At 36.9% G+C, this 13514-nt stretch overlaps 1 protein-coding gene across 14 annotated transcripts in view; it reads right to left on the bottom strand.

Moving 5' to 3' along the window:
* Positions 1 to 13514, bottom strand: part of COL25A1 (collagen type XXV alpha 1 chain) — a 527190-nt gene that overhangs the window by 137052 nt on the left and 376624 nt on the right. For 12 of the 14 annotated variants that reach the window (XM_032254795.1, XM_032254796.1, XM_032254799.1 and 9 more), the window contains exons 7-9: positions 8120 to 8191; positions 7280 to 7387; positions 4873 to 4908 (exon numbers count right to left, since the gene is read on the bottom strand). In XM_032254795.1, coding sequence (XP_032110686.1) covers positions 4873 to 4908; positions 7280 to 7387; positions 8120 to 8191 — 216 coding nt within the window. Of the gene's footprint in view, positions 1 to 4872; positions 4909 to 7279; positions 7388 to 8119; positions 8192 to 8961; positions 9022 to 13514 lie in introns of all 14 variants that reach the window. The other 2 variants (XM_032254797.1, XM_032254809.1) reach the window with 1 other exon arrangement.

The raw sequence follows: 13514 nt of genomic DNA, 5'->3' as shown, positions 1-13514 counted from the left end.
GCCTCGGCCTCCCACAGTGCTGGGATTACAGGCTTGAGCCACCGCGCCCGGCCTCTGAGTTTTAACTCTCAGATACAACCAGGACCCAATGAGGAACATTTTAAGTATTCTTATCATTCAGTACAAGATAAATGAATATGCTATGGAGCTTATTTATATGTAGGGGAGGGGAAGAAAGGAATAAAGAACTTCAGAACAGGAAATTGGTCTCTGAAACTTTGGATATAGACAACTTGGAACAAAAAATAGTATACATGAAACTGGAGCTAGTTTGTGTGTGTATTTTTTTTTTTTTTTTTTTTTTTTGGAGACAGAGTCTTGCTTTGTTGCCCAGGCTGGAGTGCAGTGGTGCAATCTCAGCTCACTGCAACCTCTGCCTCCCGGGCTCAAGCGATTCTCCTGCCTCAGCTTCCTGAGTAGCTGGGATTACAGGCACATACCACCACACCCAGCTAATTTTTGTGTTTTTAGTAGAGACGGGGTTTCACCATGTTGGCCAAGCTGGTCTCAAACTCCTGACCTTGTGATCTACCCACCTCGCCCTCCCAAAGTGCTGAGATTACAGGTGTGAGCCACCATACCCAGCCACTATTTGGCATATTTTTTAAAATACCATCTATCTTTTACACTTTTGAAAATTTCTGCATTTGTCAAAGAAAGAAACAGAATATCAAAAGGAAACATACCTATTAAAATACTATTTTAACAACCATTTGAATTTCTGAAGAACTGAAAGATAAAGATCATTTGTACTAGGATTCAGAAAGTGATCACTTCCAATTATGTTCATTCCTTTATTCATTCTTTGGTCTACTTTTATAAGATGCAGCAGTTCTTATTTAGGTAGAGGCAAATTTATTTAAGTGCAAGAACTGCCTTTCAAAAGGTCATTCTGAACATCTCTGAAAACCCAAAGGTCATGTTTACAGAATAGATGCATGGCAGGGTTAAATAAATGTGGAACTGTGTCAGCTGCAGGTTTTCTTTTTCATTCTATCATAGATGCTGTTAATCTTCAGATGGTTACTTCTGCAATATAAACTTATATCTTAGATTATGAAAACTAATTCCCTACCTGATATACTCATAAACACTTTTGCAAGAGCTAATTTTAGATTGTTTCTAGCTTCTTCATTTCATCATCAGAGACATTTTAAATTTATAACAATTCTCTAGTGCCTCTTAAGACCCTTATGTAAGCAAGCACTCCTCCATGACACAAACCAACAAGTGGAGTGGGGTTTACATAATGTGAAAAAAATGAGAGCAGTGGTATTTATTATGTTTTGTTTGTCTTAATAAGTGGGTAACAAGGGGAATGTTATGAAAAATTGATAATGGAAGATGATATGATATACAGGAGAGGAAGGCTAAAACAACAACAACTACAAATAGGACAAAAGCAATACATTCCACTCTTCATTGCAGTATTTGACATGTTGTAATTTAATTGGTAGCTATTATACAACTGTTCTTAGTTCTTACATTTCTTAGAGCAGCCTTTCTGTATGCCAAGTTATATCATCAGACATTTGTTTTAATAGTAATACTTCTCATTTATGGAACTCTTTGTGGTTCATAAAATATTTCATATTATCATTTCACTTGCTTCTCACCATAACCCAGTGAGAGAAGTAGAACAGGAATTATTACCTACATTTTACAGATCAGTAAAAAGGATCACAGACTACAGTTATACACCACTAAGTAGTTCTAAAACCAGAACTACTGATACAATATACTTTTCTCCCTACCAGATTTCAAGTACATGGACACACACACACACACTCACACACACACACACACACACAATGTGTGAAAGAAAATTTCTAAGTTTCTAAGAAAAATTTCCTCCTCATTAAAATTGCAGTTATATTTCTAGCATCCTCTTCTCTCTTTGATATGAGTTAAAATATATAGGTGCTATTCAAGTTAACAAATCATGATTCCTTTTTAAAAAGATAGATTTTTAGATTGGAGAAATATTTCATGTTAAGGAAACATAAAATATAGATATTCAGTTAGCTGAATTAGGGGATTATACTGATTTATAGAAAGATTCTGAATAGGATTTCTTTAAATAGCAAAATTCCCTGGCACATTCAAAATATGTTGATATAAGAAAATCTGATTTAGACAAAACTCTGCAGGAATACATCTGTTATATAAATCCACACTCACCTGTAACTTACTCTAGAGAGAACAACTGAGTGATAATCATAACAACATAGTCATATAGTTCTTCATTATATGTTTTAAAGTGCTTTCCCCTAATTTATTGCATTGTCTTTGGCAACCTTTTAAGGCAGTCAGAGAGGGTATTGTTATCCTTTCTTCACAGATGAGAAATTGAGAGGTTAAGTGACTTGCCCAAGGTCAGACAGACATTCATTCATTTACTGCTATCAGAATGATGTGGTTTTAATGGGGTAGTCAAGGAAATATGGTTCTTCCTCTTATTTTTTTAAACAAGCTGTGAAAGTCATTAAAACAGAGGTTGATGATCTCACAAATATAATGTTGAATGAAAGATGCCAGACACAAAAGTGTACCTACAGTAGGATTTGATTACCATAAAATTCAAATGTAGGCAAAACTAATGTATAGTGACAGAAGTCAGGATGATGGTTACCTCTGGGATGGTAATGGGGGTAAAGGAGGGTTTAAGATAATGTCCTCGTTCTTGAACTGATTTTTACATAGTTATGTTCACTTGGTGAAAATTCACTGGGATATACACTATAATTTGTCTACCTTTCTTTATATACATTAAAGAAGTTTCCTCTTTGAAAAGAATCTTACATCTTTAAAAACAGTAATTTTAAAATACCACTTAGATCATTTAATATCCATATCCTTGAAACATTTGTGATTTCCATTAGGTTTCTTAAATGCATTTAAAAAATAAGAACATGAACTAAATCTTAAGAATTTAAAGAGTGAAGAAAAGTTTGTAGAAAAAGAAATCCAGTATTATTTCACCTGAGAAAGTTTTGATATGAAATGGGAATTGGAGCACACTAAGATAATAATGCAGGTGATTTAGGATCAGGTCAAACATTTGTATTCAACTTTGTCAAACTAGGAATGGTAAGAAAATGAGATTATATTGTTAGTCACAGAATATATCTTAGAGAGCATATGTAAATTCAAGGAAGATAAGAATTTTTAAAATATATATCTATTTAATTTTTGAACACTATATATTAGGATGCTGTGTTGGGCATCAGAGAAAAAAGCCAAGGCCAGCAATAAAAATCTGAGTAATCTGTGCACACCTGGGGACAAACAAAGCCTCCTGAGAAGCCCACGTAGCTTTCAGTATAAGAATATACGGGACGAATGTGTTTTCACCATTTTCCAGGAAAAAAATTACATATACCTTCAATTGCTTAAAGTAATTGCAAAATTCATATTGTCACTCTCCCAGAATTCTTTGTACTCTGTAACTCCATACCACTGAGAACTAACGCTACACTTCTATGCAGTTACCACTGATGACAAAGGTTTTGTTTAAGTTTTACATATGGTCTTTTTCCTGTTTCTTCCACTTTTTTCCTTTTTCAAAAAATCCATTATAGTACCAAAAAATTATCTGTATCAAATGTGTATTTTGATATTACAGGTTAGGAACAGAGAATTTCCAGGCAGTGGGTGATATCTGGACCCAGGGTGCTTTCATTTCACCAGGGCTCCTGCAAAGGCAGCTCCACCGACAGCTGACTCCCTGGGAGAGCTGCTGAATGCATCTCAAGCCCAAGGAAGACTTATTTCTTCCTGACCCTATGCATTAGTTTCACTAGGACCTGTTTTTTAAATATATATATATATTTATTTAGAATATGTGTGTGTGTGTGTGTGTGTACATATGTGTGTGTGTATGTGTGTGTGTGTGTATGTATATATACACTTAGAGACAGGGTCTCACCATGTTACCCAGGCTAGTCTCAAACTCCTGGGCTCAAGTGATCCTCCCACCCTGGCCTCAAAATGCTAAGATGACAGGTATGAGTCCCCATGCCTGGTCTAAATTCTATACTTTGAAAATCTGCATGCTGCATGCCAAACATTTTGCAGGATGGACAGTGTCAAGCTCACTGTGGTTACCTGCCAGCTTTCTGGCAATCTCTGGGCCCACTCCTTCAGTATCCAGGATGAGTGTGAGCCATCCTCAGGCATTTAGGTTATTAGAGAGTTACCCTGTGATTCCCAGTACTGTTCATATCATAACATAGATCAGAGCGGCAGCTCAAGAGAGAGAGGGAAGGGGACAGGAAGAGGTAGGTTGAAGGAATTCTACTCTTTCCGACTCATCAACCTGACCAAACATCTTTTCTACCAGCAAAAGATAAACAAATCATGGGGAATTGGGACCTGTGTGTCTATGAGTAAGTCCATGTGGAATCATTTCGGGATCATTTTTTTTTTTTTTTAATGACAGAAAACCAAAAGACACAACTATTTTACAACAGTGAAATAACTCTTTGAATCATTTTGCAAAGTTTGCTGTGCTAATTTAGTCAGACCTGATCCCTTTGAAAATGGAATTTCTATTACTATTTAAGCTAATAGGCATGCCCCTAAATTTAATCTCTCTTACAGCAGAGTCATGAACTAAATCATCTCCTTTGACCTCCAGGGTCTCTGTTGCTTCCCACACCTGGACTCTCTTTCTTTTTCTCCTGCATCACCAATGTAAATATGTAGTCTTATGACACTTAGCATGTAGTAGATAGGCTGTGTTACTTTTAACTTTTACTAATTTTCTTTATTATAGTCTGTCATATCACAGATACATCTGTCACACATAATCTTGACCATAGTTTTAAATAACCTGGCTTACTATAGAAAAAGCTAAATTGAGATACTTGCCATCAAGCCTTGTTCTCCTGGTTTTCCTGGTTCACCCTTAAAAAAGAATAGTGATAATTTTAGTAATGCTGTAAGCATTTTTTAAAAAACCCTTAATCATTTTTTTTTCTTTTTCCCTATACCCATTGGGGCATGTAAATATCAAGTATATTCATTCAGGTTAAATAGAGGAATGTAGCACATTAAAAGAGAGCTGATTTCCCTTCTACAAACAAACTTCACAAATTTAGGGTTTAATAAAATTAGTCTAGATTGTCATGTCTTCTTTAGGATGACACAAAGATAATGACATGGTGTCTTCTTTAGGAAAACTCAGAACTTTCATACATAGGACAGAAAGATAACTGCTCTTAGTACTAGAGTTAAACAATAAAATGAGCAGAGACTGATTTTAAATTTTGGTCTTCCTGGATTAGTAATGGCTGAAGCAACATGTTTGATTAAATTTGATAGAAAACATTGTACTATATCATGACATTACTATCATTTCCTTATATTCAAATGGATTTAGAATTATCATGTTTTATTGTCATGATGATAGTCATTGGCTAAAAATATTTTTTGTCTTAAAAAGCCTATAAATGTAGATATTGCTGGTCTTTCAAAATAAGTATTTCACAGTTTATTTTTATAGTCTTTTTCTAGCAAGGCATGATGACATGCCTGTAATCTCAGCTATTTGGGAGGCCAAGGCAGGGGAATTTCTTGAGCTCAGGACTTCCAGGCTATAGTGTGCTATGATGGCACCTGTGAATAGCCACCATGCTACAGCTTGGGCAACATAGCAAAGACCTCATTGCACACACAAAAAACTTTTTCTAGCAGTCATCATAGTATATATAAATAAACTCTGAGACCATATACAGTTCAAGTTATGTGTTTGAAAATTTTGAAACAAGTTAATTTGTCCTATGTATAGAAAGCTCCATTTCTTACTTACATGAATTCACTATGTTCATTTAAATAATGATATAATTTTGGATTCTGTGATTTGTTATACCTTACCCTTAAATTTGTTTTTATAAAGGTAATTTCTATCTTGAATTTGAGTACAGTACATAATGCTCAATGATCTGACTAATGTTTTACCATCAAAATGGTTTTAACTACTTTTTGAGAGACAATCATTGCATCTCTGTTGGCAACCAGCAATCAATGGGAGAAGTTTAAATATCCCTAAAGCCGTAGCTGTCTCTGCCTTTTGGAATATCATTATGAGAAAAAGTGAGGCATTAGAAGACAGTGATAGAATTCAACTATTGTCTTTGAAGGTTGAGTGAAAGCAGTCCTAACAACTAGCAAATCATATGTTGAAAGACCATTCCTCATTTTATATCAGTGAATTCACAGCAGCTTTTAGAAAGGGATATGGGCTTATGAGGCTGTCTCAGAAGTTCTAAAGTATGTTATATTCTTATAAAAAGTCATACTTTTTAAAAATTCATAAACATATGCATATAAAAATGAAAGAAAATATACCAAAACATTAATGACTATTGTAAATTTTTATTTTTTCCTTTTGGTCTTATTTTCAAAATTTTCTGCTTTGGGGATAAATATTTTCATTATTATTATGTACTACAAAAACAAAGAAAATAATTTGTTAAATAAATATATTGAAAAATAATTTAATTTAGTAATAAGCCTTAATTTCTAGTCCTAAAGTCATAAAATAAATCTAAAACTTTTGACCTTTTCCATATATTTCTTTAAATTGCTGGATTGCCTCTATGAAACCAAACTATTTATCTTCTGCCTTTTACCACTATATCATTGACACTTGACCAAACTTAGTAGCCAAATATTGAGATTGCTTTTAAATCATTTCTGTGAATAAGCCTTACATACAAAAGACAAATGATATTTAAACCACACCCACTGGTGTTTTAATCATTCATTTTACGGTTTTTAGCAATTTTGGAGGTTCAAGTTATTTATAAGGGATTAAATATTGGAACATTTCCTTTCCTCTACTTTCCGTAAATAGCATAGAACTTTATCGGTCTGATCTTGAGCCTTTGGAAAATGTTATTAGTCTCCTACTTAGTTTTTCAAATGAATCTCCCATTTAAACCAAAGGCCCTGGTGCACACTATGGCAGTGAAGAGACAAATGTGGTCCGGCAAACTCCAATCACAGATTTCTTGAGGCTTAAAAACAGGGTAGTGGCTGCCTCCAGGTGTCTCTAGTGGTTTTCTTGGATCCCCAGTGGATTGTGTGGTAAAGAGGAATGCACCTGGGAGTCCCTTGTGCTGCTTGGGGACTTTCCCATCATCCCACTTCCCTCAACCCACGACGCTCACTGGACCCCCTGACCTGATGCCCCCACCACCCTACTCCACCCTAGTTCTCAGCCCTTAACACGAAACAAAACTTTTGAGAACAAGCGATCCAAAAAGCAACTCACGGGTACTCCTGGCATTCCACGGGGGCCATCTTTCCCTGTGTCCCCAGGTGGTCCTCTTGGGCCTGGAGGGCCTGGGGGTCCTGGAGGCCCTGCCTGTCCTTGGTCACCCTGTGATGGAGAAGGGAACAGACCAGCAATAACCATGAAAGATAAAGACCCAGGTCTTTTCAGCACCTTAAATTTGTATTATCTAATCCACATTTACACTATGAAAAGAACCAGAACAGTCACAAATATAAAGCCTGTAGGCAATTTGCCTCCCAGCAGGCAGCAAATAAATATTCATGCTGGGTGACTGAGTAGATGCTCTTAAAATCAAAGCAGTTCAGGAACCAGCGCTTACAGTTCTTGGAAAATGGGCATATGTCACCACTGTAGTCAGAGCTGGTATAAAACATGTGCATTACTTTATTCATAACAACCCTGCATCAGTTACGTTCACCACATTTAACAAAATGGCTGCATTTATAGTTAGGCAAATGTGTTTACTTTTTCATACCCTATAAAATTAAGCATATGAAGTTCCCATCATATGGCATGATAATTTATAAATTAGCAAAGCTGGAAAGCTTAGAAACTGGATCTGTTAGTGGTTACAATTTACATTTTTTTAACTAAGAAAAAATTTGATACGCTTTTAATATCTTTTTTTTGGTACTGTCATCTAACATTTCAAACAAATGCAGCTCACTAAATGAAATTTTGTTTGAGGATATCTCCAAATAAATACCCACCCGCCACCCACACCCCACCCATAATAGATAAATTATAAAGCAATAGGTGCACAGAGCAATATCCACTGTAAAGAAGAAATCAGACTTCAGCAAGAATAAGCACTACCTTAATCAGGCGGCGTTTAATGAGCTGCTGATCAGCAGAGAGAAACCCATGATTGATTTTAGGAAACACCATCTGATCAGTCAGGTGAGGTCAAAGGTTGAAGTTCAGAGATGAGAGAGTTGAAGAATAGACATCAGAAGGCCCCAAGAAAGAAATAAAGATATATACATTAGACTTATAATGATTTAAAAAAATAGAACTGGCACTTATGTCTAACATTAGACCCACTGGATCTTCTTGAAAGAAATATCCTGAAATGGGATGGTGAAACCAGATATCTTCAGTAGTAATGAAGATTTTTTGTGCCCCATCATTTTGCTGTGGATGTTGGATCTTTTTAATGTAGTTTATTCCCAGAAGCAGGAAAGCAGGTGCATCCCTGCATTCTTCACTCTGAGAAGAAAGTCTAGAGACGAAATGCCAGTTCCATTTCCATCAGACTTGTCAACCAGCATAACGTGGCATGAACTCGACTGCCATTTTATTGATGCCCGAAGTCCAGAGAGAGTACTTAGGATTATTTAATTGACCGGAAAAATATTACAGAGCATTAGAATGCATGCAAATTAAGCCATCAAGGCGTGGTATGGTTGTAGATCGTTATGCCCACCTCTCTTCACAGTACCTGTTTGACATCAATATCCTCCTCTCAAGTATGCCCAGAATACACCCTCTTAATTGATATTTGACCTCACTGATGCAAGTGGGGTCCCAAGTGCCCAATAACTTGATATATATGATGAGAGGAAGCTAACGGGCTCAGCAAGCCAATTAAATGGTTCCTGCTCACGCTTATGCTGATTGCAGCTCTGACTATGCAGGCATAGGTGACAACCACAAACCTTGACGGTGAGGATCTGATTACTGTGCAGGGCAGCAACTGTGGGGAAGCCTGGCAGGCCCTATGGACACAGCACAGCACCAAAACAACACGACATAAAATGTCACACAGACATTTCACTGGGGACAAACAAAACAAGTACATACCTAGTGTCTCCCTTTCCTGGCTCTAAGTCTTGCCTTGTCTGACACACCATAAACAAAATTAGATACTTGAGACCCCAAAATAAACCTTTTCTTTTTTTGGACGAAGTCTCAACCTCCACTTCCTGGGTTCAAGTGATTCTCCTGCCTCGGCTTCCCTAGTAGCTGGGATTACAGGCATGCATCACCATGCCCTGCTAATTTTTGTATTTTTAGTAGAGGCAGGGTTTCACCATGTTGGCCAGGCTAGTCTCGAACTCCTGACCTCAAGTGATCCACCTGTCTTGGCCTCCCAAAGTGTTGGGATTACAGGCATGAGCCACCATGTCTGACCTTTTTTTTTTTTTTTTTAAAGAGAGTCTTGCTCTGTCACCCAGGCTGGAGTGCAATGGCACAGTCTCAGCTCACTGAAGCCTCCACCTCCTGCGTTCAGGTGATTCTCTGTCTCAGCCTGCCAAGTAGCTGGGATTACAGGTGCACACCACTACGCCCAGCTAATTTTTGTATTTTCAGTAGAGAGGGGGTTTCACTATGTTGGCCAGGCTGTCTTGAACTTCTGACCTCAAGTGATCTGTCTGCCTTGGCCTCTCAAAGTGCTGGGATTATAGGTGTGAACCACCATGCCCAGCCAAACCAATCACTTCTTAAAGCCTGGAATGGGGAGAGTGAGGGCTCATTGTCACTGAGCCTGGGGCAGGTACAATGGAATCTGTGTCTACAGAGGGTAAGAGTTTGCTACATGGAATATTTCTGAAATCTTACTTACAAAATTGCAACATCTTAATTACAAAATGTTAGTCCAAAATGGAGATAACTATAGACACTGTTACGAAAACAACACTGTAGTTTCCTTCCGTTGACATTCTGTTTACAACTCAGGACATACAATACACGTATTAATTCTTTTTTGGACAACAACAGGGAACAAAATTTTGCCATCAGATCAGACTTATTCCCCAGAATAAACGTAGTACACCTCACAAAACATAGTCTTGCCACCCACATATCAAAATTTCTCTCTCCAATCATATGACGAATCTCAGATCTCTCCTGTTTCAGGAATTCATGCAGAGGTGGTGGATGAAAATCTGTCTCTTATAACATGTGTATTTCATGTCAGGGGGATTTACGGCCACACTCTGCAGTAATCACTTCTGTCACATAACTTTTCCAAAAGAACTTGACAGTTCACACAACCCCTTAATGCAGAAAAGCAGTTTTAAATTCCTTATCCAAGAAGAACAGGGGACAGATGTTTTCGAGAGTCATTCTTCAATAACTAGTACTAATTTCTCCTCACAGGCGTTATCAATTGGGTAAGTCTGAGAGAGAAATTTTGTCTTTGTTCTATTTCTTTTCTAACAACATGTGAAACTAAAGATTTTTATTCTCCTACCCACCTCCCCCCCCCAAAAAAAAAACACAGAACATGTTTACCATACAAATAAAATAAACAACAACCACAGCAATACATGACCTGGGCACCCCTCCTGCCCTTTCCCTCTTCCCACCCAAATTTATCTTGCAGATATTTTTAGGAAAGCCTAGAAATTTTCAAGATTTTTAAATTTATTAGTTTTGTGGATATTTTCTCTCCACATTCCTCATATTAGAGATATGTTTTTCTTTTTAAGAGAGGCAGTAAAATTAGTTTGCAGTCTGAAGACATTTCTTCAGCCCTAATGGCTTTGATTCTCAGTCTTCAGTACTACAACTTCTCAGGAAGCAAAACCGAGAAAATCTTATCTCTCTAGCCAGATTTGTTCTGATAAGGCTAGTAAGTGGCTGTGTAGTTTTGAGGTGACCTATGTCCTCTTTTTCTTCTCTCTAAATGCAAGTCCTTTAAATATAGATTCTGCATAAATTCAGAAATGCTACAAGTTGGAAAACAGATGTATACAATTTGCTTTTGTTTTACTATGGAATATGAGTTTAAAATGTTATTAGATGGTAATGTGCCAGCATCTTTCCATCTGTGACTCATTAGCCCTATATTACATAGTCAGAATTTTATATATAAATCTCATATTTATGTAACAAAGAACAAAAACAGATACAAATAAGAAGTCTATAAGGGATCAGAATCTTGATTAGTGGCGATAAATCATAATGTCACTTGAAAAAGAATTATCTAACAAAATTATTTTAAATTAAAAGACTTTTAGCAGCACACATGGTAGGCCTTACAAATATTCTGAAATTTGAATGTATAAATAAGTCACTTCTTGTATTCTTATCTGAGCATGACCAGCCTTCTATTTGATCACATTTTCTAAATGCTCCCTCGCACACACACAGCCTCAAGTTTTATAACTCCTTAGTTTGGGTTCCAGTTTTAATGAGATCTAAAGAGAGAAGTGGATAGGTAATTCTCACCTCAGAAAGATCATTTCCCTCAAACAGAATAATTTCTATTTGAGAAAGCTGACATATATTCTTTAATCATCTTGACTGTGAAAATGCTACCAATTAGGTGTTTACAGCTATGTTTTAAAGATTTCATTAGCATGTAGGCAAAATAGTTTTTCAGGAGTTCACATATAGCAAAGTAAAAAGGGGACATCTGGAAGGATTTTCTTAAATTCTAACAAAAATCCCATGATTTGGGCTACAATGTCCTAGGACCCTGTGCTTTTCAAACTGGGGTAAACATAACCCCCAGATTATAGGCCAGTGTCCTAGCGAGTGTTTCAAAGCAATAACAAATACGGTACCTCTTCTTAAAAAGTCTATTTAATTAATGGTAAATAAATTTAAACATTTTTATGTAAAGCAAATGTTCATATAGGGTTATAGCATTCAAAATTGCATACATTTTAAAAATATTCACCATTTGATGGTGTTAAAAAATCCCATTTCACAGGGGCTCCCTCCAGATCCTGGGCAGACATGGACTTTGCTTCTTGTAGGAGTTCTTTGGAGGGTTGGTTTGTAAAGTACAGGTGTTGACACCCATCCTTAGGGCATGGCTTTGAGTGGCCATAGCTGCTAAGCTTCAGTAGGCATTCATACAGAGAATATAGTTTTTATTAACTATACCATTTTTTCCCACAGTATCATTAGTCATAGTTCTTTCTAAACAAATAAAATGGACATATTTTACTTGGTTTTGCATCTCAGAAAACTTGCCTGGTACACAGATGGTTTGAGTGGGTGTGGAAAAACAAATGTGTCTCCAGAAAAATATGGAGAAAAAAAATCCAGGAATAAGCTAAATACTGAAATAATTTTTGTTGTTGATTTTTTTTTTTTTGGGGGGGAGATGGAGTCTGGCTTTGTTGCCCAGGCTGGACTGTAGTGGTGTGATCTCAGCTCACTGCAACCTCCACCTCCTGGGTTCAGGCAATTCTCCTGCCCCAGCCTCCTGAGTAGCTGGGACTACAGGCACCTGCTACCACAACCAGCTAACTTTTATATTTTTAATAGAGATGGGGTTTCACCATGTTGGCCAGATGTCTCGAATTCCTGACCTCAAGTGATTCGCGCACCTCAGCCTTCCGAAGTGCTGAGATTATAGGTGTGAGCCATCACACCCGGCCTGAAATAATTTGTACATATTTTCACCCCAAAATATTTTGAACTCTTAAAAAATCAGAGGTATAAGAGCTGTAAAACTACCTTATATAACTCATTTTTTCCCCTCCTGAGAGCATAAAGCCTCAGACAGCTTCATGAATCTTCATGATGTTCGATAAAGCAGAAAACCATCTCACAATCAGTATTTTAACATCATTACAGGAAGGGCTATATCTCCCCGTTTATTATTATCTAGAAGAAACAATGCGAGCCTACCCCAAAGGGATATTGAACAAATAAATAATTCATAAGAAATGCTTCTAACTACTTTGGGGCTATACATTCAAGGTGTTACTGTCATTTTTATTGTATACTCAGTCATAATGAATGTTATAAGACTACAAATAGTGAGAAAATTTTTCCTTTCTCAAAAGTATTCAATAAGGCAATGATAGAGCCAGAAATTCGATCCAGGTCTTCTGATTCTAGACTTTGTCATTAAGCAATTTATATGTTTATAATTTTCTTCTACCTGCTCTACAGTTTAAATATTAAAAAGTTTAAAAACTGACTAACAAGCAACAACACTTTGAAAACATTTGTTGAGCACCTTCTGTACAACATTCACTATGCCATGCTCTGGGGATTGAATGATGAGCCAGATCCCAAGCTCACAGGGTTTACCATCTAGCGGAGAAATAGAAATAAACTGACAGTTATCACACAGAGAGATAAGTATTGTGGTGGAGAAGTTGTGGCGGTGGAGGGGGCTACAAAAAAAATAAAATGTGCACCAGACACAGGTTTGTGGAGCCATGGAAGTCCTCCCAAGCCAGGTGAATGAGGGGCTCGAGTTTGGTACGGGAAGAGTAAAACTGATGACAGACCATTTAGG

Source organism: Sapajus apella, unplaced genomic scaffold, assembly GCF_009761245.1.
Source record: "Sapajus apella isolate SASKATOON/1434 unplaced genomic scaffold, GSC_monkey_1.0 scaffold87, whole genome shotgun sequence".
In the NCBI taxonomy this organism is placed as follows: Eukaryota; Metazoa; Chordata; class Mammalia; order Primates; family Cebidae; genus Sapajus; species Sapajus apella.
Note: the sequence above shows the minus strand (reverse complement) of the source record. Positions and strands in the feature narration are given on the sequence as shown.